This window comes from Pteronotus mesoamericanus, unplaced genomic scaffold (genome assembly GCF_021234165.1).
Source record: "Pteronotus mesoamericanus isolate MK-2021 breed Mesoamerican mustached bat unplaced genomic scaffold, CSHL_Meso_final contig_50, whole genome shotgun sequence".
Taxonomy (NCBI): domain Eukaryota; kingdom Metazoa; phylum Chordata; class Mammalia; order Chiroptera; family Mormoopidae; genus Pteronotus; species Pteronotus mesoamericanus.
The window spans coordinates 17992536-18020325 of NW_026555186.1; the positions used below are offsets into that span (position 1 = coordinate 17992536).

Consider the following 27790-nt stretch of genomic DNA (forward strand, 5'->3'; position numbering starts at 1 on the left):
AGTTGGCTCTCAGAAAATCAGATTGGATTTTATCCTGGCATAAAACTAAATTTTAGCAACAAACTTTTCTGCTATCTTGGTCAATGATCACCGAGACGTTTGTTGCCAGGACTCTTCACCAAGTCACAAGTTCTTACTGGAAACAGTGAGCAAAATGTTCACTGAATGAAGGCTTCATTCCTTCCCATGTTGTATTAGCCTACAACTAATCAAAACAAAAGTACTTTTAAATATCAATTGTAGTTTACTTATTTTTTATGAAAATACTCTTTAGTTCTCTGATGTCTTTAAAAAAAAATAATAAGGCTGCATTTGCTTCACTTGAATACTCAAGAAGAGTGCCTTGTCATGACTATTAGGGAGAGGCTCACAGCCACGTGTGCAACTTGTGGGGTGAGAAGGAGGTGTAACTTGTTATATGCTCATGGAAAAGACTCTGGATCCAGTATGTGTTCTCAGTTCGGACAGAAGAGCCCCCAGAGGAGATAATACAGAATGAGCAGACCTAGCCAAATACATATATAATTTTTTTTGTTTTGATAGGCATAGTTTATGGAAAACAATTTAGTCTAGATCCTCAAATGAGGCAAGCAATTTTCTTAACAATACTCAAAGGTGGAATTTTGAAAAACTGTATATTTTTAATTAAATCTTACATTCATTAGGAAATTATAAAACGTAACAAAACAAATATGCCCTAAACAACTGAAAGTGACATTTTTAAAAATTGGGTTAGCATCCTACTTTCCCATTATTGTTTCCATTTCCTCAAATTAAAAGCTTTTATTTTATGAATCAGAGAGTGAAATACCAAAAAATTCATCAGAAGTTACTCATTACACTGTTAGTGAATATATGCTCCACTTATTTCAGGCAGTATATGTGTTCTACAAAGTAAAGTAACAAATGCATTTCCAAGTTGACACAAATAAGCAAATTCTGTTTACTAAAGCAGTTCAAGATCCCAACTTTCAAATCACTTAGATACCTAGGAGCAAGTAATTTTTTAAAGGCCCAATAATTCTAACTTATATATTAATTTGTTTGCCTGTTAAGGCCCAGTATGCAATGATGTCAAGGTATTATACTTTTTTGCAGGTTATGCTGTCTTAAGCAAGGAAATGCAAGAATGATTCCAATGCCCTAAGATTAGAATTTCCTGTGTTTCATTCTGAAGTGAATACTTCAAATTTAGGCAAATACTAAGAAGATGGATAGAAACAGCTGAATTGTCTCTTCATAGTCTTACTTGACACCAGGACTTCAATGTTTGAAGTTTTTAGTTCTTGAGGAAGAAAGTACAGATAAAATTTAATAAAGCCACACCCATATAGTAAAGAACAATTTTAACTGATTCCTCTCTTAATCACAATAAAAGATTTTTATGACATTTCAAACGTAGGAACATTTAGTTTCCTCTTCTTGTACATAAGCAATTTCATAAATGCCGACTCTTTTCAAGTTACATTACCCATAAAAAAATGTAAAGAAAATCTTCTAGATGTAAGAATCAGAATACTGTGTTCCTGGATAACACAAATGCTAAGTCGTGACCCATACGTCCATTACCTTTGTTAGACCCCAGGTAAGATTTCCCTGAAGGCAGACCTAGATGTGTGAGAAGGCAGAATGACGAACGGCTGAATTGCCTCACCCGGCTCACACATGAGGTATTTCAACATTAAAAATGTGCAGTAGTGCTCTCAAATTTTCCATACAGAAGACTGATCTGTTAAACTCCTTAGTATAGTGTCTGTGATCATGATAAGTGCTATGGCATTTTCTACGGATATCAACCTAAAAATAAAAGCAATTATACATGGAGATAAAAATACTTTTAAAATCATACCTACGAATAAAACAAATACATGATTGCATTCAGAGATCCAAAGGAATACTTGATTTTCATCACTGTTGCAGAACTTTTTGTGGGAATTTGTGGGAAATTCAGTGAAAAATCATCAGCATGTATGTACAAAGTGACCAAGAGAGACTGGAAATGAATTTGGCAAAGCTAGGTTAGGACAATGGAAACATTGCAAATCAGAGAAATTTGCGATCTCAAGTTTTAGAAAGTATAGGCTGAAAAAATAATGTGAGCTTTTATGTAAAAGATGTTCATAAAAACCACAATAGTGCTCACTGGGAGATGATAATACCTTAGTCAGAAGCCCCGGACGGACGGACAGATGGCTATGACTCGCTACCATGTTACTCATTTACTCACAAGCAAACTTCACTAAGTCTCAGTCTTCTGAGCTATAAAATGGATACAAATTCTGTAATAGTGGATATAGGAATTTAGCAAGGGCTGAAATGCAAGAAATGCAGCACAGAAAGACAGCCTCATCAAAGAAGAGAGGACAGCATGAGAATATCTAAAATATGTTTAGAGATTCAGAAACACAAGGACTATGACAAAGAATGTCTGAAGTGATGAAAGACTTTAATCCTCTTATTTAAAAAGCCTGCAAGTCCCAAGCAGAATAATTGTTTAAAAAGTATATCATGTAAACTGAAGACTACCAAAGACACACACACACACACACACAAAAATCCTAAACAATAGCCTGCAAAAAAGATGTATCTATAAATAAGTATCGATTAGAGTGGTAGCTGACTTCTCAACAATAACAATGGAGGTCAACTAACAAAAGAACAGTAACTACAATGTATTGAAATAAAATCGTTATCAGTCCAGAATTCTATACACAATGGAAACAGCTTTAAAAAATGAGGGCATTCTTTAGAGTTAAATATGACTAAAATGGTTTTATGTTATGTATATTTTGTCACAACTTAAAAAAAACATTAACATACCAAAAACCATTTAATTATACACTTTAAATCAGTTAATTGTGTAGTATGTTAGTTATCTCAATAAAACTGTTAGAAAAAGAATACAGGCAAAATTTTAAAAAATACCAAACCCTTACTAACGATAAATTCTAAAAAATGTACTTTCAGAAAAAGAGGTAAAATATGTGGGCAAGTCTAATAAACAAGGACTATATAACAATATATTATTACTTTAAAAAAATAAACTTAAAATGCATTACAATAGTATCTAATTTGAAAGGGTGTTCTTAGAGCTGTATAAGGTCCCTGAGTAGTCTGAAAGTAAAAAGTACTAACTTAACTTTGATAAATTAGTATGCAAGATATAATCTTGCGTCATTCTAGAAACCCAACAATATTAGAAAGAGTGCTTAAGTTTCAAATTAATAGAAAACATGAAATTATTTTTTAAAGATTTTATTTATTTATTTTTAGAGAGGGGAAGGGAGAAAGGGAGAGAAACATCAATGTGTGGTTGCCTCTCGTGCACAACCTGGCCCACAACCCAGGCGTGTGCCCTGACTGGGAATCGAACCGGCAACCCTTTGGTTTGCAGGCTGGCATTCAATCAACTGAGCCACACCAGCTGGGGTTATTTTTAAAATCTGAACAAAGGCAAGGAAGTCAAGACAAAGAGTAAGAAAGCGTCCATAAAGATTTGTATCCAAATATAGACTAATTAAATTAAATATAATTTGTCTAGCCAGGGCTGGTGACTCAGCTGGTTGGAGTGTCATCCCACACACCAAAAGGTTAGGGGTTTAATCACCAGTTGGGGTACACACCCAGGTTGTGGATTTGATCCCTGGTCAGAGCACGTATGGGAGGCAACTGATTGATGTTTCTTTCTCTCCCCCTTCCTCTCTCAAATCAATAATTATATTCTTGGGTGAGGATTAAAATATATATATATATATATATAAAATATATATATGTTCTAAATGTTAAAGATTGTCCAGTTGGCTTCTTCAAAATAAAATTCAGCTACATACTGGTTGTAAGTGACATGACTAAAATATAAGTATACACAAAGACTGCAAACAAATGCAAGAGTGACATTTCATAATGATAAAAATAAAATAAAATAAAGGTGGCTTGGGGGGAAGGAATAAGGACTGAAAAAGATACATATTGATTGCTCTATCACCTCATAACAAATTACCCCAGAATTAAGTGGTTTAAAACAACAAATACTTATAATCTCATAGTTGCTGCGGGTCTGAAACGCAGGCACAGTTTAGCTAAGCCCTCTGGCTTAGGAGCTCACAACGGCTGCAATTAAGGTGTTAGCTAACGGTGACTTTATCTCAAGGCCGGACTGAAAGAGACTCCACTCCCAAGGTCACTGGTGTGGCTGGTGGCAAGGCTCAGAAGATCCACCCCCAAGATCACTCACACAGCTGTTGGTAGGCCTCGGGTCTCTGCTGCTATTGGGAAGAGACGTCAGTTCCTTGTCTGATGGGTCTCTCCATAGGGGAGCTCCCAGCAGGTCGGCTGGCTTTCCTCAGAGCAAGCCAGGGAGAGGGAAAGAGAGGGTAAGCACAATGGAAGCCTGAGCCTTTTTGTAACCTATTCTCGGAAATGATATCCCATCACGTTTTGCCATACTAAATTTGTTATGTATGTCACTAGATCCAAACTACACTCAAGGAAAGATTACACTAAGGGATAAGTACCAAGAGGCGGGATTTGGAGACATTTTAGATACCGTCAACCATAGAAATAAAAACCAGAAACAGTCTTTGTCTGCTTATATGTAATTAATGTAGAAAATTCAAAAGAACCACACTAGATGCTTAGAATAGGAAAGTCTAGCAAGGTTGTTGGGTACAAAAATCAGTACACAAAATATACTACATGCATACATTATACACAACAAACAGAAAATGGAAATTTTAAAATAAACCTATTTATAATAGAATCAAACATCAAGAAACCTGTCAGTTAAATAACTGTTGATGCCAGGGATGAGTACTATTGCCTTTTACATATATTTGAAAGTTTTAATGTTTAAATTTTAAAACATATCAAATACCTAGGAAATCTAAAAAATACTTGCAAACCTTTACAAATAAACTTAATTATTCTTCTCACTTATTCTAAATAAATGAAGGTATAAACTATGTTCACAGACTAGAATACCTAATACTGTAAAGATAGCAATTATGTCCAAGGTGATTTATAAATTCAATACAAAGTCAAAATCTTAAACTGTATCTGTGTTTCTTTGTGTTTAGTTTGATAATCTGATATTAAAATTTCAACCAAAGTGGAAAAAGTAAAAAATTATTTGGAAATAGTCTTTAAACTTATTAATAATGCAAAGTAAAACCATAATGAGATACCAATACACACCCAGCACACTGACAACTCAGACTCTGGCGACAGGAAGTTTTGGTGAGGACACTAAGGAAAAGGAGCTCACGTGTGGGTGATGGAGTGTTCATTGGTACCACCACTGAAAAATTGGTGTGTCGATTTTCCAATTTCACACTTAGGTGACGGTGATGTTTTATGACCTCTCCATAAGTATGTTATATACTTAAAAGAAAAGTAATATTAAGGGGAAAAAAGGAAATGAACATATATTTCCAAAGCAATAGGAGAGGAGACTCTGGAAAGTAAACTCTATGTTGGAGAGCAAACTGAGTGAAAAGTAGATTCTTTGCTCTAAACAGAATTCTAAGGTTTGAGAATGAACACTGAAACAGTGAAAATTCTCATTACTTTATATAATTTGCAAAATAAGGTGGCATCCAACCTAGTACAAATACTTGTATCCATTTTTAAGCAAGCAAAATCTGAGTCAACTGTCCGAGGCATTTTGCTACAAAAGAACATGGGCAAATACCAGTGCAAGAGGGAAAAAAAAACAAACAAAGAACACAGCATGTCTATTAATGAGTTGTACTCTTTCTTTTTGGGTGGTTGCTCTCAGAAGCCTTCTACATACTACACAATCCAAGTGTTCCACTATTTGCAAAAGCATAACGCAAGGCAAAAGAAGCAGACAGAGCACCCTCCTAAAGGCAAGTACAAATCCCCAAATCTCACTTCTTCTTCTGTCACAGAAATAAGTGACTAATATGAGAACAGTGGCCAAGGCAATGTGATGTTAAGCATCTGAGGATATTCTCTAATTTAAATAAATGCCAAAAAACAAAAGTAAAGGGAAACATCATGCACAATATTTTTTTAAAAACCTGTATTTATTTCCATTCTATTCACTTTCAAATGGATGAAGAAGTTGGGGGAAATATGTGCATATTTATAAAGAAGGCAGTCTGATTTTACTTAACTCATTTGTGTTTTTCATGAACTAACAAAGAGTTAACTTAGAATCATGTCTAAAGGAACATATTCAGTTTTCCATCTCTAGCCAAGATTGAAATTATACCACTGCAGGCACATGAAAATCTACTCAGCTTATAGGTAAACACCAACTAATATATATATCATAAAAGAACGAGCTTTAATAAAATCTGTCATAGCACCCAACAAATTGCCAATAAAAGATGCAGCCATCATAACACAGGACATTTAAAAATCTTTGTGCAACAATGAAAAACAGAATTTACACATGAAATATCGTAATTGGCTATTAAGTCAATAGTATCACCGTAACAGTACCCAGTGTCTTATTCAAGTACATATACTATTTCTAAAACTTGGTTACAACAAAGACAACAGCAACTAAAATGAATATACAAATATTTCAAAAACACAATGAAAAATAACAAATAAAAATACCCTTAACTTTTCAAATAATTATAAACATGTTAACATTACCAATATATATTCATTTCATGTTTAATCGATTTGTACACTTTAAAAATAGCACTGAGTTTTAGAAAAATACTGATGTTGGCTCAAAGAAAACTTTTTGAGGTCAGATCATATGTATATTTCAGTAGTCTCTATGTTTTGTTCTTCCTTCTTCCAAAATCATACTCCCTAATCACTCATTTACTCAAAACAGCATCAGAGCTCTCTACCAGCCGTGGGAGGGTCACATCCGAAAACTTCTAGTTCTTTGGAATGGCTGGAAGGGGTTTTTTAGTGCCCATGTTAGCAGTTGTGGTTTTGGTTTTGATTTTTCAGGAAACAGAAGTGCCTCACTTTCTGGTGTAGGAAATCGTTCTCGGTAGACTTCAGGATAGGATTTTTGAAACTAAAAACAAAAAATATTCCACGGTGAGTCCATAATATGAATAAGAGCCAATAAAACTGGGCAATCTAATTTTAAAAGTTTCTAATCCCATATTTTCCTGTTTTCATTTTGTTTTAATGTTTATTGTTTTCCATCAGAAAAGAGAACAAAGACAAAAACAGATCACAAACAAATTTACTTCAACACAAATCCACTTCTTTATGTTAAATCATTTGATTCCATTTTCTATATATCTAATACATCTTTAATTTGGTCCAATCTTCAAATAAACTTCTCATTTAAGTGACACTTCTAAAAACTTACCCACTGCCAACAATAAATAAAGCTTACTTTTAAAGTACTCACAAGTAATCTGACTTGAAAATAACTAATGTTCTAAACAATTAAAGAAAAGTCTGGTCCAACTACATTTCACCCTTTCTCTGCATCTCCAACTCAGCCCCACCTGTTTCTGCCCAAATGAAAAACATTTTGGTATACATTATATTATGAAAAGCTTAAAAAGAGGCAATAAGTTTTCCTCACCATTGAACTCTTCTCCAAAATTGCTGAGAAAAACATGACTGAGAATCTACAACCCTGGTGCTCTGAGTATAACCTGTATGTACGGTTGTGATCAGGAATCAAGCTATGCAGGTGTCTGTCTTTAAAAATAAAAACCATTCATTTAATCTTGGATCAATATTTTAAGAATGGTCATAGTAAACTTATTTTGAGTTGAAAACTATTCTCTAAAACCCGGAGCCATGCTGTCCAACAGGAACTAAAAACTTAGTGATGCCGGAGGCAAGAAACCAATTTGACACTGGATACCTAAAACCAGAGGCTTTTAATTTCTAGACATTTTATAATTTCAATTCAGTCTGATTTGCCTTTCATAGAAATCTGTCCTTATTTAATAGCTCCTCTAAATTTAAAGTAATTGCTCCACTAACTCATATCATATGCCACGTATCAAAATAAAAGACAAACACTAGAGGATAAATGAAGAGTTCAATAATGATAAAAGGTCTACAGTGGAGAATAAAGATGTGGGAAATTGACCACAACCATGTAAATCAGTGAGACTTCTGGAATACACGAACTAAACAATACATTTTCAAAACTGCTACCTCAGAAGATGAGATTTGTTTGAAACCTATTACAATAGAGAATTTAAAAACATGTAAGAACAATAGGAAGAAGAAATGACTAATAAGGAATATCCCTTTTACCTGCTTCAGTTTTTTCTTCTTCTCCTTGCTAGAGAGTTTGGCATCTGTTATAACTTCCTCCAACAAATCTGCCAGAGGTTCCTGAGAGCCATACGCTCTTTGGTATTCGAATTCCTCTGGACTGATCTGACGGCAAAATGATGGAGCAGATAAGGTAATATCCATGTCGGCTCCTGGGTACTTTATCTGAGGGAGAAGAATTAAGGGAAAGAAAAAATTGAATTTCCAAATAAATTACAACAATGTGTTCGATCAAACACAGCATATCTCCTACTAGGAATGCCATACCATTTCTCAATTTGATTGGGGAACACTCCATATGAAAAAGTTCAAGTGTTTCCAGAACTTAAAAACAAAAACAAAAACAAAATAAAAAAATAAAAAACACTCAATGCCACAGTTTTAAATGACATTTTTGCCTTTTTACCATTTTAATAAACAAAACCCTCTTAATTAATACGGTCTTGAAATTGAAACATAAACTGAACATGTTGACTATAAAACAATTCAAAACAGTGATGATGTTGGACCCACAGTGAATTATCCAGGTTCCCTCCCCCACCCGAAGAGTCTGGTCCTCCCTCCGTTGGGGATGAACAGAGGCACACGTAGCTCAGCTGTCACACAGAGAGAAGGACTACAGCTTTCTCCAAACATGGAAAGAGTAAGAATCAGGTGAACACGAATGTGCAGATACTGCACAGGGCAAAGGGAGAAGAGAGCAATGAGAGGAAAGATGATACTAAGACATGTAAATAAATGAGCATCCATTAAAAATAATTAATTTTAGCCCTGGCCAGTGTGGCTCAGTTAATTGGAGTGTCGTCCAGTAAACCAGAAGGTCATGGGTTCAGTTCCTGGTCAGGGCACATGCCTGGGTTGCAGGTTCAGTCCCCAGTCAGAGCACATGCAAGAGGCAGCTGATCGATATTTCTGTCTCACATTGGCATTTCTCTCCCTCTTTCTCTTCCTCCCTCCCCCTCTCTCTAAAAATAAATAAGCATGTCCTCGGGTGAGGATAAAAAATTGTTTAATTTCAGAGTCCAAGAGGGTCATCTTCTCAAAAATACAGCACCTATTGTTCACCTGCAGTAGATAAAATTGCTATTATGTTCACTTTTCTGGCTTAAGATTTTTTTTCCCCAGAAGCCACAGTTAAATAAGAAATGTTGCCAAGGAGAGTTATTACATCAAGTACATTCCATGCCTCAACATCAGTTTGCCAGACCAGTTAGAGGCCACCTAGCACAAACCAGAACCATAAAGGAAAGGGGTATGTATACACAGGACCCTTCCTTTTTTGATATGGAGCAAGGAGTCCAGAAACAGCAGGGCAGGGCCAGAGTAAAGTGTGAGTCCTAAGAAAAAGGTGAGAGTCCTAGGGAAAAGTGTGAGTAGAGGGCAGAAGAGGAAGAGGAGGATTGCAAACAAGGTTGATAGTGGGTTGGTGGAAGAACACAAAACCAACCTCACAACTGACCTATCCCAGAGTCAGCCCAAAACTGCCCCAAAACAATTCACCAGGACAATCCAAGTAACACTGCCCATTTTCAGAGAAGCATTGCCCTGAATGTGTTAGGATGTAGGGGCTAAGCAGTCTATGTGAGCGAACAGAGATCTATAGGAGCTAAGCGCTGAAACAAACAGCTCAACGGCAATTTCACTGAATAATTCTAAGACAGAAAATGTAATTGGACAATTGAGCAGTTACTGATTTTATTCAGTGCCATCACAGTTAAACCAATCACCACAGCTCAGCCTTCTGATCTTGAACTGACAACTGACAGCAAAGGGCTGACAAGTACAAATTGCTGCAATAGATGCCTGTGCTATGTGAATACACAAGCCTAGCGAGTATACAGCGCAACATAGTTCTTACCACTTTTCCTGCCAGAAATTCAGTGAAGTATTTCTTTTTGTTTGTTTTTTTAAATTTGGCTCAGAAAAATATCAAGGAGAAGCAGGGAGATGAAACTAAAACAGCAATAAGATTATATTTTTCACCTATTGAAATGGCAAAGGTATGTATTTTAATGATAACACCCAAAGTAAGGAAGAGTGCAAAGACATGAACACTGTCTTATACCACTAATGGGAGTATAAATTGGAATGATCATTCTAAAGGGAAATTTGGCAATATGCAACCAACACTTAAAACACATTCAGGGCCATTTGACCATGCAATGCTGCTCCTAGGAATTTTTTCTTAGAAAATAATCATGGATCAACCAAAAAATAAAAAAATCTAGCTATAAAATATTTACTGTCATGTTGCTCACAAAAAAATAAAAATGGAAGCAACCTAAATATCAACCAAAGTAAATCATTTAAATAAATTATGGTATAAGCATATTATGGAACACTAAGTTACCAATAATAATGATATTGTGGAATAATAGTGATGATATGTCTACCAACTGAGAGCTTACTATGTGATAAACATTATTCCAAGCACTTGACATTTTAAGGCATTCAATACCCAAAGCAACCTAGGAGGTAGGTATTAACTATTATCATCCCACTGTACAAATGAAGAAAGAGAGATGTTGGGACAGATGCTGAAACAGAGACACATTACACAGTGTGTCCAAGGTCACACAGCTAATAAAGAACATGCCAGGAATTCAAACACCATTTAGCTCCAGAGTCTGTGCTCTTGGCCACTCTAGAGTCAACCAAGAATATTTAACAATATGGGAAATTTTTCTTGTTGCATTTTTAGGTGAGAGAAAGTAAGTTATGTGAGAGAAGAGGAGAGGAGACGAGAGGAGGGGGAGGGGGAAGGGAAGAGGAGAGGGGAGGGAGGCGAGGGGAGGGGAGAGGGAGGGAGGGAGGGAGAGAGGAAGGGAAGAAGGGAAAGAAGGAAAAAGATAACAGAAAAATACCTAAAAGACTAGTACTGACAGAACATTCAGTGTTACTCTGATATTTTTGGTGTGTATTTTCTGTATTTTCCAAATTCCTTCAATGTACTAGGTTAATAATGACCAAAATAGAAGAAATTTTTTTATTTTAACTTTTAAATTGCTCACTGGCAACAACTAAACAATTATTTACTTTAATAATACATTGGAAGGTAGCAGTTCACTGGGCCTTAATTAAGGAACCTCAAAAAGTGCTTAAGTGTAAAGAGGTCCAATCACTCAGAAGGAACCAAGCAGAATTTCTGCCAAAAGATTTCTTACCAAAAGTTTCTGCTTCCACAGGATGACATACAAACCCCACTGTGGGATCCACATAACAGTAATATATTACATTTCTTTTGGATTGTTTTAATGTAATAGCAGCAATGATGATAACACTCCATTTCAAACAGTACCTGCCACATGTCAGACACCATACAAAGGGTTTTGCAGTAATCCAAAGTATAGTATTATGCTGCAAAATACTTCACGACTACTTTATACAGCACATACGGTCCATTTTAACACTTAAACAGAAACTAAAATCTAGAGAGGTTAAGGGACTTGCTCAGAGCTACACAACCAGGGAAGAGAGCCAGGAATTTGACCCAGGTCCCTCTGGCTCTTGTTCTTCTACCACACCACATTGCACGTGAGGCAGTCTGGCGTGGTAGTTAGGAGCGCTAATTCTGGAGACCGATCTCATCAGTGTGAATCCTGGCTCTGTGAACTTGGACAAGTTGCTTAAGTTCTCCGTGCTGTAGTTTTCTCATCCAAAAAATACAAATATTAATTAACACTACCTGGGTTGCCGGGCTATTAAGAATCAAGACATGTATTTCACATAAGTCATTTCCATCAGGAAGTATATGTAGACTCTGAACAAATCCATTTAAGGAATTTGCAATCAAATGTATGTAGTTTCCACTGGTATAACACGACCAATCCACAAATTTTCAAGGATAACAAACTTGTAGTGCTTACTATGTGCCAAGTCTTGCTGTAAGAACCTCGTACATATAAATGCACTTAATCCTGGTAATATAAAGTCCCAAGAAGCCTACCAAGTTTACAGACATTCTGCTGACAATTTCATAGGCTCTGATAATATCCCTTCCTTTACCTGCACTCTTCGTAGGTGAGCTACATGCTCCTCTATGGAGGTCTGCAAGGCCAAAGGGACTTTCAGAATCTCTTGGTAATTGTCCATCAGAAATGTCACCAACCTAGCAGCTAATAACTCATCCAAGTCCACTTCATCCTTGGAACACAAGATGCAACGAGAAAATGTCTGAATCATCTGGAAAAAAAAAGTGGGGGAATTTTTAAATAAATACAGATGATTTTTGTGCAATATTATGCAAAGACTGTGCAAGCGAAATGCAAATAAAACAAGTAAGGGAGAAATGGGCCACAGCACAAGGTGCACTTCCTACCTAGCAAGTGGCCACACCTGGTCCTCTCAGATGGGCTGATTTCCTCATTAATCAGCATGAACAGAATGTGCGCATTGCATCCCACAGAGACTTAGCAGAGGTGCCTGTCTGAACAGCTTGTAAACCCCTTTCACACATGGTTTTAAATATATATTTATATTCAAAAAAATTCTGAAAATTATCAACATGACCTGAATCTTTGTAGCCATTTAGTATAATATCTTAATTTTATTATTGATATTTTTTTAAAAAATCTACTAACAGTCTGTGTTCCTCAACTGTAATATATTTTCCTACTTAACTGTTATTTTTCTCTAGGATTCTTGAATATACATTTGATAGTCACCTTTGAAGAAAACCGTTAGTACTTTACAAGAAATGCATTAAATGATGACAGTCTATATGATAAGCAGAAATATAAAAAGTATTATAGCAGGTGCTTCCAGAGAATTCATATTAACTACTCCATTCTTAATTCTATCCTTTGGATGGACTTTTTTTTTTTTCATCAATTTTATTGCTGACAATCTTATTTCAAAGCCTATAAGCATGTTAAATAAGATGTCACTTTATCAACACTGCAGATGATACTTTATCTTCACTCACATTTATGTGTACAGAGACTCTACCAAGAGACTATGGAGCCCAGGGAGTCCATGAATGCCTTACAATTGTATGCAAAATTTTACACATGCAATCTTCTGGAGAATACGTGCAAGCTTTTCTTCAGTTTTTCAGAAAGGTCCTTTAGCTTCCCTACCAATCTACCCCCAACCCCCTAAAAAAGGTCAAGAATTAGTCCACTGGGCACTGAGTACTCCTCTAATCTTACTCCCCACTTCTAAAACCAGGCCCGTAGACCCCTAGGTGCACAGGGGTTCACCAGGATATGAAAAGAAGATGCACATGCTAATAAAGCATCAATTTTACTCCAAGACTTGTTTTTCAGAGAAATTAGGAAATTTAGCTAGTGAGCGATTCTAAACATACACCCTATTTTAAAACATGCTAACATTACCAATTAGAATTCAAAATTACTCAATTTTAAGCAAAACTGAGAACAGTTTAAGAAAAGCCCTCACTCATGGACCCTTAGATGATACACCAGGAGATACAAGTTCTTTCTCCTTCCAAATTGTCTTATCCAACTCTGTATTTTACTTCTTCCCAATTTGGTTACACTTGTATATGCTGCATCTCTCCTACTGGTTATAGCAACAAAGGCTTCGCAACCCTCTGACCTGGAGGAGAGACTGTTGTTTTCTTGAGAGATCCCTTAGCCCCTCTGCCCACCCTTCCTTCGCTTTGTGTTACCCACAGGCAGGATCCCGCAGATATCCCTGCACTAGAGAGCCTACCCCTACTCGCTCTCTACTTTTCTTTATGTTAAGACACTTGAGACCAAAGCACAGTAGCATGTGCTTGGAATTCCGGGTGGATTCCAAGCCATGGCTCTTTAAGCAAGTCTGCCATGTACCTTCCTCTGGTTGCCAAGCTGGTGAACTTTACTCAGGTGAATTTTATTCCAAAAACTCAAGTCATGTTATGTGTTAGAAATCAACCTACCAGTGTCCGAGTGCCAAGACCATCACAGAGTGGTGGCATCTCCTTATTTAAGCAAATCCTTGTCATCATCCTCATCAACAGCTGTAACTTTCTCCTATTTTCAGGTGGCAGGAGGAGGCAGCAAACCTGAAATGCTTCGATGGCTATTTTCTCTTCCTGTAACAAACCTGATTTAGAGAGAAAGTTTTTAATCTTTAAAACCCTATAGGCTACTTGACTCTCTTATGTTCACATTTTTTACAAAATATATATTACTAAAATTATATAGAAAACGTTTACCTATTCAACTACACTGGGCCAATGGATTATACAGTAGATCCACTGTCACAAATCAGCACAGAAAATGCAAACCACCAACTAGTATTGACAAATAAACAGAACACAGAACAAACCACTTCCCCCTCCACACTCTTGACAGATATAACTAAATTTTCATAGCATTCTTCCCCACTGAACCAAGAACAGTCAGATTGAGCCTAACCAAATCCCTAACACAGTTAATAGGTCCAAGATAACATAAGCAAGAACATGAATGTGCCGCCATTGCCCTGAATCCTCCCCCTTGTATTATTTCCTCATGACAAGCTGTTACCATCTTACATGATTCTCATAGACTAAATAATAGAACTAATGCTCCTACGGTCAGTTCACCGCCAAACGGGTCTGCTTCTTTCTGAATAACACCTGTCCAATAATCCTTCCTCGTACTTAAGATCCTTTTTCTAGTTGAGGGAGCTGATTTAATTGTGTTCCACGCCATCCCTCCTCACCCAGTATGATTTTGTTAAAACTCAGGGTACTCTGACATTATGCACTCTCCACCCCCACCTGTCCCTGCACACAGCCACTGCAAGGCCACTGAAGAGCTGAAGCTGCTTTCACCAATTTACTGGTCCAGAGCCAACCTTTTCTAGCTTCTAGTCTCTGACTTGTAGGCAAAACCATCTTTTACATTTCGTAAATATTTTCTGACCATGTATGATACGCCAGGAACTATGGTCCTGGAATTATAAAAATATGCCAGCTTTCTTCCTCTGAAGAGCGTACTCACTGTGAGAAGGAGAGACCCACAAAAAACAAATGACCAAATGTAAGAGGTACTGCAAGAAACATCTGCAAGGGGCACATTAGGGGAACTAGAAGTCACTCAACACTAATGCAGTATAGGCGGTGAGGTAAGGGCTTAATACAGAAGTGAAGCTAAAAATATCAGCAGAGATGAGATCTAAAAAATCCTTGCATGGCAGATTAAGGAGCTTGGGTTTGATCCCAAGGCAGCTGATATGCATGGGAGAGAAAGGGGGCTGGAGAAGGGGGCTTTTGTGTACCAAGTTCAGATCCTAAATGTTCACCAGAAATATTGCCGCTGATTATCATTATCATCTATCTAGATCTGCTTTCAATTCAACATAATCAAATCCATGAAAAGGAAAAATGTTTATGCCCATATTTTAATTCATTTCTTCATGTATCTAACAAATATTTAAAGCCCTGTCTATATTTCAGGAACTGTTTTAGAAAGGATAGAATGAAGAATAAAGTAAAACCCTGTCTGATCTCATGGAGCTCCATTCCCAGCAGATAATAAGCAAAAAAATATATAAATGTGATCTGAGGTGAATAAATGTCATGAAAAAAATAAAGGACAGGAGCTGGGGGTGACGGGGAAAACTTCTAGTGTTTCGGGGAAGATCTCTTCCTTAAGCAGGTGACATTGGAGCAGTCATCTGAAGGAATGACAGTAAGCCAGGGAAACAGCAAAGAGACAAATTTTCAATGCGGAAGAAATATCAATTATAAAGATTTTGATGTGGGAGTGCGTTTGAAGTGTTTGAGGAACAGCAATGAGGCCAATGTGAAGAGAGAGTAAGGTGTAATGAATATGCAATCAGAAAAGAGGTTAGAGAGGAAGCCAAGAGGTACACAGGACCTTGTAGACTATCCTTAATGACTTCAGGTTTTATTATAAAAACCTAAAAAGTCACTGGAGAATTCCAGGCAATATATATGTGTGTATGTATATATGTATATGTGTACAACATATATATAGATATATAAGAACTGTCCGGAAAAAGTCCAGCCATTGTTAATATAAAGAAAACAGTTTGTGCAACATTGATATAACCTGGCAGCCAAGGAGAGTGGACTGGAATGTGTATGAATGAACAATGATGACTTCACTGTACTCGTCAGCAGGACGGTATATGCTAACTGAGTGAGCATGTGCACTATGTGGCCGCTGCACTCAAAATGACTGAGTACAGCAATGAATCTGCATCAATTTTGCATTAAGCTTGTACATTCCTCCATGGAAACTATTCAGATGATTCAGAAGGCCACAGCTATGGCCAACTGGTGCTTGGCAGCTTCATCATAACAATACACCCACTCACACATCATATCTCTTGCAGAGCATTTTGGTAAAACATCAAATCACCCAGGTGACTTAGCCCCCCTACAGCCCAGACTTGGTGTCCTGTGACTTCAGGCTTGTCCCAAAACTAAAATCACCTTTGAAAGGGAAGAGATTTCAGAACATCGATGAGATTCATGAAAATATGACAGGGCAGCTGATGGCAACTGGGGGAACTGTGTGAGGTTCCAAGTTGCCTACTTCGAAGGGGACTGAGGCATCACTGTCCTATGTCCAATGTTTCTTGTATCTTGTGTCTTCTTCAGTGACTGTCTCTATTTTTCATAGTCCATGGCTGGATGCTTTCCGGACAGGCCTCAGGTATTTTTTACATATACATGAAACATAGTAAGATAAGGTGAAATCTGGCTCTATGATTAGAAATACAAGGGATTTCTGGGCTAATGTGATAGACGGCTTCATGGAAAAAGTAGAAAGCTTTATAGAGAATTATATACAGAATTTAATTACTTCTTACCAGCCCCAACTAGTACTTCATCTGAACTTTGCATCTTCCTTTCTCTTCATTACCCCCTTACAGTCTATTTGCCATACTAGCTGCCAGAGTACAAAGTAATTCAGAGATGATAGAGGAATTAGCCACACAATGTTACATATTCATAGGTATTCTATGTTCACATATTTAAAATAAATTTGAACACAGTGAGGAGAAAAATGGAAAATATAAAAGAGAACCAAATGGGTTTTCCAGAGTTGAAAAATACTAAGCCTCAAACATTCATTGGATGAGAACTATAACAGATTAAACAGTACAAAAAAGAAAATCAAGAAACTTAAATATACAGTAATATAAACCAGCCAAAATAGAAGCAAAGAGAGAAAAAACAAAGTGGGGGCAAAGGATGAACAGAGCTGCAGCAACCTGTAGAAAAATACCAAAGGTTTTAGAAAAGGAGAAGAAGGTATAGAAAAAATATTTGAAGAAATGATAGCCCAAAAGTTTCCAAATTGGATGAAATCTATACATAAACAGAACAAAGAAATTCAACAAATCAAAGCACAATAAACAAAGAAAACCAAATAAAGGCACGATATATTTAAATTCCTAAAAATCAGTGACAGAGAAAACCTCAAAAGTAGTCAGAGGGGAAAAAAAGACACATTATATTCAGAGGAACAAAAATAAGGAATCACCACAGGACTTTTGACCAGAAACTATTTCAGCCAGTAAACAAGGGACTCACATCTGCAAAGTGCTAAAAGAACAAGAAAATTTAACTTAGAATTCTGTGTTTATTTAAATATCTTTCAGAAATAAGTCAAGACTTTTCAGAGCCATCCCCCCTCAAAACAAGAGAATTTATTTTCCAAAAGACCTATAATACAAAAAATGTTAAGGATATTTCTCACGCAAAAAGAAACTGATAGCAAATGAAAGTCTGGATTTACTCAAAGGAAAGGAAAATACCAGAAAAGATTAATATGTGGGTAGATAAAACTTCTTTTATTTTCATTAATTTCTTTGAAAAGAAAATTGTCAGTTTAAATAAAAAACAATAACAATGTGTAGGAGGGTTTATAACATGTTATTAAAAAACATATGTAGGATTAAATGTATGAAACAACAGTACAAAGGGCAACAGAAAGAAAATGGAAGAATATTATTACAACATAGTAACATTATATGTGAAATAGTATAATACTTAAAGGTAGGCAAAGATGTCCTGGGACACAAAAAGACATGAACCATAATAGAAAACGATAAAATGAACTTCATCAAAATTAAAATTTTTTGCTTTTTAAAAGACATTGTTAAGAAAAAGAGCACTGATTGGTGTGGATTGGTTGAGTGAGCCCCGGCCTGCAAACCAAAAGGTTGTCGGTTTGATTCCCAGTCAGAGCACGTGCCTGGGTTGCAGGCCAAGTTCCCCAGTTGGGATTGTGTGAGAAGCAACCGATCCATGTATCTCTCGAACACTGATGTTTCTCTCGCTCTCTTTCTCCCTCCATTTCCCAATCTCCAATGAGCTTTTCATTTGCAATAAATTTTTTAAATAAATTTAAAAAAAAGAAAAATTTCAAGACACATAACAAAAGATATATGAATGTCCATTAAGCAAATGAATATGCATCCAACATACCTAGTCATCATAAAAACGCAAATGAAAACCAAAGAGATATATATACCATTACAAACCCTCTGACATGGCTACAATTTAAAAGATTGATGATGTCAAGTGTTGAAAAAGATGTGGAGCTACTAGAAGGCTCATGTATCAGTGATGGGATTGTAAAATGACACAACCATTTTGGAAAACAGCTTGTCACTTTCATATAGAAGTAAATATACATTTACCATATGATCCAGCAACTATACTTCTAGCTATTTTCCTGAAGGCATATACTCATACAAAGTCTTACACATGGATATTCACAACAGCTGTGCAAAAACGTTTTAGTTTGATGTAATCCCATTTGTTTCTTTCTTTTGTTTCCCTTGTATGAGACCTAAACATGAAAGAAAATCTTATAAAAAAAATTTCATGAGACACACAAATTAATTCGTCCAAAGTAAAACACAAAAGCTCTGTACCTTGTGATTAAAATCACAGACAAGCCACAGACTAGGAAATGATATCTGTCAGACAGAAGGTAAAAAGGATTAGTATTATAGGATTATATATGAGGTCTGTCCAGAACGTATCCAGCCATATAATATGAAAAATAGACACATTTATTGAAGAAGATACAAGATACAAGAAACATTGGACATAGGATCATGATGCCTCAGTCCCCTTCAAAGTAGGTACCTGGGGACCTCGCACAGTTCTCCCAATCACCACCAACTGTCCCATGTGTTTTCCTGAATCTCATCGATGGTCTGAAATCTCTTCCCTTTCAGAGGTGATTTCAGTTTTGGGAAAAGCCAGAAGTCCCAGAGCACCAAATCTGGGCTGTAGCAGGGCTGAGTCACCTGGGTGATTTGATGTTTCATCAAAAAAACTCTGCACGAGACCTGATGCATGCGCAGACATGAACACTGTCGTGATGATGCCCAGTCACCAGTTGCTCAGTCACCAGTTGTCCAGAGCTGTGACCTTGCGAATCATCCGGATAGTTCCCATGAAGGAATGTTCAAGCTTAATGCAAAATTTGATGCAGATTCATTGCTCTACTCGCTCAGTCATTTTCAATGCAATGGTCACATAGTACACACGCTCACTCAACGGCATCTACCACCCCACTGACTAGTAGAGAGAAGTCATCATTGTTCATGCATGCGCATTCCAGTCCACTCTCCTTGGCTGCCAGGTTACATCGGTTATGCATAAACCATTCTCTTTATATTAACAATGACTGGACTTTTTCCAGACAGATCTCGTATTTTTAAAATGACAAAAAAAAAAAATCAAAAGAAAAAATGAGTTAGGAATAGTTAAAGTACTTCACCCAAGAAGTACTTTATATATACCATATATAACCAATAAACAGCAATAAGATTCCTTTTCACACCCACCAGGTTAGAAAAACTAAAAAGCCAGATGAAACAAAATATTGGTAAGGAAATGTTCAAGTCGGAATGTAATGCTAGTGGGAATGTAAATTACTAATAGAACCACTCTGGGAAGCAATTTGCTAGAACTAGTGAATACCAAACAACCTAGAAATTTTGCTTCTACATATAAACACATGAATGTCTTTGCAACATTGTAAAATGTGATATAAAGTTGAGAGATGTGCACATGAATGTCTGTTATATTAGTCTCTGTTCTGCTAATTTAACACCATCCCCCACCCTCTCAAATAATATTTTTGATGGAAATCTGGAAATCAAATTGCAGGCTTCCTTCTTTAAGTGCTATTTAAGAAAGTTTTCTTTTTATGAACCGTAACTCCAATAACAATGAGCACATCTAGCACTAGATCTTGGCTTCTAAATATCATTCTTTACTAAAAGGAACCAAGTATCCTTGAAGATACTAGGTCTGGGAAAAGAATGTGTAAGATGAGACTGTAGTGCCAGTAAGTGCTCAATGAATGATGGGGATCTGGCAAAAGGACATGTGAGCCAGTCTGAGAAGTCTCCTTCAGGGACTCCGGTTACATGTATATGAGACTGCTGGATACCGTCCTGTATGTCACTGAGACTGTTCTGTTTAATCCCCACCCACCAGTCTTCTTTTTCTCCTGCTTTGTTCGGGCTAGCTTTTAATGCTATGTATTTAAATTCCTTGATCTTTCTATCTGCATTGTCTAATCTGCACCTAATCCTATCCAATGAGCTTTTCATTTGCAATACAGTATTTTTTTTTAAGTCCTAAAGTTGTATTTGGTTCTTTTTCCTTTGTTCTTTTTTTACGAGACAATCTTTTTTTAAGTGTACAATTCAATGAGTTTTTTGGGTTGGTGTTTCTGTTTTTGTTTTTTTGGTCTGGTATATTCACGAAGCTATGCACCCTCACTACTATTTAATTCCAAAACATTTTTGTCACTCCACAAAGAAATCTCCAGTCCCGTTAGCAGTTACTTGCCATGATCTCTTCCCCCAGCCATTGGGAACCACTAATCTCTGTCTCTGTAGATCTGCCTGTTCTGAACATTTCATATAATGAAAACATACAATATTGTAATCTTTTGAGACTGGCTTCTTTCACTTAGAATAATGTCTTCAAGACTCATCCATGTTGTAGCATGTAACATACTTTATTCCTTTTTATGGCTAAGTAATATTCCATTGTATGGATGCACTACATTTCATTCACCATCTGATGGGCCTTTCAGTTGCCTGTACTTTTTGGCTATGCTGAGCAGTGCTGCTACAACATTCATGTACAAGTTGCTGTAAGGATGTATGTCTTCAATTATCTTGGGTATATACCTAAAAGGACAATCACTGAATCACACGGTAACTCCATGTTTAACTTTTTAAGGAACTGCCATAAATGTACAAAAAAATGTCTGTGCCATTTTACCTTCCCACCAGCAACAGTCTCCACACCCTAACACTTGTTATCCATCTTTATTATCGTCATCCCTTTGTATCTCACTGTGGGTTCCATTTATCCAGCTTTTAGGAGCATTACCCTAGAAATGTACAGCTTAGTGTTTATTGAGAAACAGATTCAAGGGGATCTCTATGCAGATTTTTAAAGCTCTTTCTCTGCATAATTGCCTTGGATTAGTTTGCTAGGGCTGCCCTAACAAAATTATCACAGACTATGTGGTTTGAGCAACAAAGTTATTCTCTCACAAACCTGGAAGCTAGAAGCCTGAGATCAAGGCATCAGCAGGGTTAGTTTCTCCTGAGACTTCTCTCCTTGGTTGGCAGACAGTTGCCTTCTTGCTCTGGCCTCACTTGGTCTCCCTTAGTCTGTGTGTTGTCTGTGTCCTAAACTCTTCTTATAAGGACACCAGCCATACTGGATTAGGGTTACCCATACGACCGCATTTTACCTGAATTATCTCTTTAAAGGTCCTAACAGAAATACAGTCTCACTCTAAAGTAATGGAGGTTAGGACTTCAACATAAGACTTTTGGAAGGGACATGACGCAGCCCTTAACGTTCTCTGGTTTTCTGAACTACGAGTCCCGGCCTCCTCACCTGGCCTGCCTGTCCAACTGAGAAAGACGGACAGCCTCTGCTGGGCTCCGCCTCTCAGCATCGCAATCTGCAAAGTTCTTCCACGCAGAAAGCCAAGGCACGTGTAGAGCTCACTTCACTGTTCTCACTTGTGTCATGGGCAACAGTGCTACATGTGATCCAATGTCTGAAAGCAGTTGCCTCATATTTTGTCCAGTTTTCTAGTTGTTTTTTAACAGAAGGGTTAACCCAATCCCAGTTTCTCCATAATAGTCAAAAGCAGAAAAGTTCCTCTGTTACCTTTTAAAAAATAAAAACTTATATATTTAGCCTTGAGTTTGCAGTTGGTGAGTCAATGATCTTCAAAAAAAGAAAAACAGCTAACGTACATAAATATGTATTTAATTTTCATGATAATGCCAAGTCATACAGCTTATAAGTAAATAAGCTAGAGTTTGTCCTACCTATATTACTGACAAGAAAAAATATTCCTCATTGTCATTCCACAATGATATCAGCTCTGCTTGTTATATTACAAATTAGATTTTAAAATATTATGGAAACTCATATAAATAATTTCATTAAATATCTCTAATTTATAAAATTTCTCCAGTTACCAAAGAGAAATTTTTTTAAAGGTCATGTCATATATTCAACATTAGAAAAGTAGAGATACTATGAACATGGAATGACTGTATAGAACCAAATAACTTTGGAAAAATTATTCAACCTCTTTTTCAAATCTACTAAAATTTTCCTCATCTGCAAAAGGAAATATAATAGTAACTAATAGTACCAATCTCACAGGAGTATGGTGAAGATTATTAAAGTAACACTTAGGTAATCAAATGAGTCCAAAATTTTGAGAAATGCCTTTATATTCATAATGTTCAAGAGAATATCTATATGTATTAAACTTAAACACGGAATTAATATGGGAAGGTTTTACACACTTCAAATCTTAATGCTGCCAAGTATGTACCTTTTCATTTCCTACTCTGGTGTCTAGAATATTACAGGTGCTAAATTAATGTCATTTCAATGACTGAAAAGACTTGGGAGATCAGTTATACCACAACTTTGTTTGCTTATGAATCAAATGACATTGTGAAATCTTGCTCCTCCATCTTGGAAGCTGAGTAACATTACAATGAATGTCTTCCAGCCCCCAGTACTACATGTTAAGCAATTTTATCTGTTCACATTTAATCATTTTGACTATTCTGTAAAGAAGGAAATATTTCCCCATTTAAAAGATAAAGAAACCAAAGCTCAAAGTAGTTAAAAGTTGACCCAGGAATTCAACTGGTATTCACATCCACGTGTGCTATTCCTCCTTATACACAACTGCACTCTTTACTTCTTAATCTGCCAATAAGAGGATAGCTTTCTGAAACAACAATTATCAAGTTCCTCTCAATGAACTCTACTTAGTTTTTATTTGGTGCTAAAACCGAGGGGTTAGCAATTATTAATTATTAATTAAAAGAGTACACTCTCTAGTTAATGCCATACTCTATATACATAGGCACACTTTTCTGGGCTACTATATGTGTCTTAGATAAAAATTATTTTAATTTTGGATTGTGTCTTAGAAGTTCATCTACCCACGACCTCTCATCATTGTACTAGGTCAGAAGTAATCTTTTAAATCTCCAGCAACCTGAAAAAAAAAAAAAAAAAACCTTAAGGCCCTAGTGGCCATTAAGTAAATCTATTATTTTAAAAGAGATTAAACCTCAAGTATAAAGCACACATGAATTAATAGTGCTTCCCAACCATATTAAGGCTATAATTTGAAATCATAAAAATATTAATTATTGGAAAATTTACAAAACTGATAGGGAAATACTTGATAATTTTTTAATGTTTTTGAATGTTTAAAGAGGCAGCAGTGTAAAAAGTTACATGCCTAGGAATCCGTTAGTGTTAGAAACACAGATGCTAAAGACAGGAAAAGAACTAAGTCATAAGGACATTTAGTTGTGCTCCAGTTTATCACATTATTATATATATCATATAAAAATAGAGCAGATTAAAAATAAAATAAAACCTATGTTTACAGGAAGTAATGATGTAAGACACGACCCATGGACATCAACAATAGTGTGGGGTTGCCTGAGAGAACAGGGGTTGCTGGGTGGAGGGGGGCAAAGGAGGAAAAACTGGGATGACTGTAATAGCATAATCAATAAAATATAATTAAAAAATTAAAACTAATAATAGCAGCTAAGATTTATAATGATGAAACTAATTTTTAATGTTAAAAATAGCTGGCATTTATAAAGCATTTTATTATGTACTTAGCAGTGCATTAAACAGCTAATATATCTCATTTATTCTTTATAACAATCTCTGAGGTAGATACCATTATTATTTCCATTTATAATTTTTAAAAAGGGAAGGCTTAAAGAGATTAGGTCATTTGCCTAAGTCATACAACTAGTTGGTGGTAGGTAGGATTTGAGCCCACACAGTTTAAGGTATGTACTCCTATATACTATATTGCATTTCCTACTTTTTCCACGTGGTCAGTTATTTCCTAAGGATAAGTTCCTCAAAGTAAAAATTCTGGTTCAAAGAGTATGACAAACACTTAACAAGCAGACAAAGAAAAATATCATTCTACATTCTTCAACTTGGGGGCATGGTCAGAAAAAGTGAAAAGAATAGAGAATTTCTGAACATAACTAAACCCAAAACTAGCTCCTTTATACTAAGGAGGGCACTTCAAAACCACTTTCTGGAGAGTGAAAAATAAAGCTGGGTGACAACTATTGCTACTTTCCCCCTCAGGAAGTAGAAAATTGAATAAGTTTTTCAAAGCAGGTAGTTTATGCCTGAAGAAACTTAAACCACTTTAAAAGGTTAATTCCATAACACATAAGGATGAAAAAATGAATATGACTCTATAAAATATAAGCCATAGGTAAAATGTATTTTCTTTCTAACTGTAAGAACAAACCACATGTTGGTTTTACCCAAGCATAAAAGACAAACTATGCATAATATAACCACCTGTCACAATTAACTATTATTAGTAGTAATATTTAAGCAATATTATACTTTCTGAAAGGCCTTTACATTAATTAAATCCTCACAGTCACCTTACCATGTAAATTTAGAGCAGGTTTTCTTTTTTGAAAAGTTTTTTTACAACTAAAATAAAGAAATACATTTTACATAGTAACAATACATATGCATATTCCTATGTATTAAAAACAAAAATATTTATAAAAATACCTACTCTTACTATATACAATGCACTCTGATATTTTGTATACTATTCTTTTTCTATTTTTTTTAATGTTCTACTATACAAAATTTTTAAAACATATTTTATTTTTTATTTTATTGTTTTTCTTCAGGTATTTTTTCCCCTTTTTTATTATAGTTGTTCAAGTACAGTTTTCTCCATTTTGCCTGCTACACCCATCCCCACCTCCCACCCCCAATCCTATCTCCCTTGGCTTTGTCCATGGGTCCTACAGAATTCACATCCAACCTGCAGTTTCTGAAACAATGGCTTAGAGATTACTGAGTTTGAATTGAGGCGCATGTATAACAAACATCTAGGAATACACAGCCAGAAGTCAGGCAGATATTCTGGTCTTGATTTCAGGAGACAGATCTGAGATAAGGACAAGAACTGAAAATACTCAGCACATGGGTGATTCACGAAGTGGTATGGATGTGATCAAAGAAAAGGTAAGAAAAGGGCTGAAGTCTGAGGTATTTATAATACTTAAGGCCTTCTTGGCAACCAGTCCCAAGGATGTTATTTATCAATCGTTCAAACGTTAAAGCAAGACTCGCTTTTACTTCTGTCTTTGAATCTTGGAGTGCGATGTACTGCATTCCTCAGTTCAAACACATATAGGAATACTTAGATTCTCAAAACCAGTTTAATCTGCGCTCTCTGTTTTTGTTTCCTAACTTCTTTCTCCTTGCTCACCATTACCTCATCCTCCCCCTGCACCCCGCCTTCAATAAAAGCGTACTGACAAAAGCACACTACAGCATTCAGAAAAAAGTGAATGCAAGAGAACACAGCTTTAAAATACAGTTGCACTCAAGAGACATCTTCAGCAAGTACTTTCAGGTTCTTTCAGATCATAAAGTAGAGCTTCTTGGTTTTTTTAGGTTCCATTTTAAGAACTTCCGAAGGACATTAGCATTCTATTCTCAATTGATAGCCAAAGAGTTTTAATGTTGTACCTATTTTATTATTTGTATTTATTTCATTTTGCTAAAACAGGAGCTAAAATAGTAACTTTCTCATCTTTCATCGTTTCTACAATCTCGATGTCATCATAAAAATAATGGATCTTCTCACCCTTGAGAAAACAACACGGGCCTTCTGTAGCTCCAGAGGTAACCTGTTTCCTTTTCAGAATGCTATAACAATCCTTATCTCAATTATAGATTGTAAAGATCTATGACAAGTAGTTTTACATAAAAAAATCTTCCAATCCTTTGAGAGAAGAAATTATGGCAACATAGGATAATCCTCTCTTAGTTTATGCATTGTTCCAATTTTTGTAGTTTTCAAAACAAAAAAAGATACTTAGTAGGAAAATAAGTGTTACCCATTGCTTTAAGTTCCATGTTTTTATATCCGTAAGTATGATAGGCATTACTGCCATTTAACAATGAGAAAGCTGGGGCCCAGAAAGGCCGAGCAATTGATCAAATTTCCTGCAACTAGGTCAACAAACCAAGTTACCTGATCTTGGTAATGTTTCCATTGGTGAAATAAGAATAAAACAATGAAAAGATAATAAAAAAATCTACCAAATCATCTATGAGTTTTTTCAATCATGAACCTATTTCATTATTTAGCTAGATTGAGGAACAATAAGTGAACAAATAATTTAATACTCAAAAGAAACCCAACTATTCCTTAAAACAGAAATAAATAAAATCAAAGTCAATAAAAATTTATAAAATTCTATATTATTAAAGGTTAGGTGACACTTTGGCCAAAACAACTTTCCGTTGTTGCCCTCCCTCCCATTCCCCAGTGGTTACATCAGATTTCCATTTTCAAATCGTTAAGAAAACAAACTTTCATTTTTGCAAAGTAGACCTAATCATTCTGCTAACATATGTAAAGTTAACCATACGTTATTCCTTATGGGAGCTTCAGAAAAGAAGTAAAATATGAAGACTTTTGAGAGGGCCTGGAGTTTGTTCCCAGAAAGGCCACTGGGACCATGTCTGTTTGGCCACAGAACAAGAGACTCAAGAAAGGTTCATTGCAGTTTTCAAACAATCAAAGGAATAAAAAATATGTCACAGCTTCATTTTCACTGAAAAGAGGTTTAAAAAGGAAAAGGTTTACCCTAAGCCAAAAGAATTCAGACTACACAACAATTGGTAAGAAAACCCTGCCTAAAGAAAGACACAGCAAGAGAGACTATTTCTCTAGAGGCTTTTAAAGAAAGGCAAACAAGCTGCCTTTGTGAATTGCTTAAAAGTGGATATAAATTCACCCACGTACAAGATGATGCCCCTTCCTACATGAAGAATCCTAACGCTTTGGCATATTTATGACTTCCTTTGCTTCTATGCCTAGAAAGTCCTTCATCCACCCCAACATCAGATAAATACCAACTATATTTTCAATTTGCATTTTTTACATTTAATTCTCTAACCCAGCTGGAATTTACCCTGTTGAATGGTGTGAGAAAGGTATGAAATTAT

General features: G+C 36.0%; 1 protein-coding gene across 1 annotated transcript in view; it reads right to left on the reverse strand.

The window, feature by feature from the left end:
• Window positions 1-6847: 6847 nt before the first annotated feature.
• DEPDC1B (DEP domain containing 1B) overlaps window positions 6848-27790 on the reverse strand; it is a 56685-nt gene continuing 35742 nt past the window's right edge. The window contains exons 8-11 of the mRNA XM_054578651.1: window positions 14129-14295; window positions 12250-12426; window positions 8224-8409; window positions 6848-7009 (exon numbers count right to left, since the gene is read on the reverse strand). Coding sequence (XP_054434626.1) covers window positions 6848-7009; window positions 8224-8409; window positions 12250-12426; window positions 14129-14295 — 692 coding nt within the window. The remainder of the gene's footprint in view (window positions 7010-8223; window positions 8410-12249; window positions 12427-14128; window positions 14296-27790) is intronic.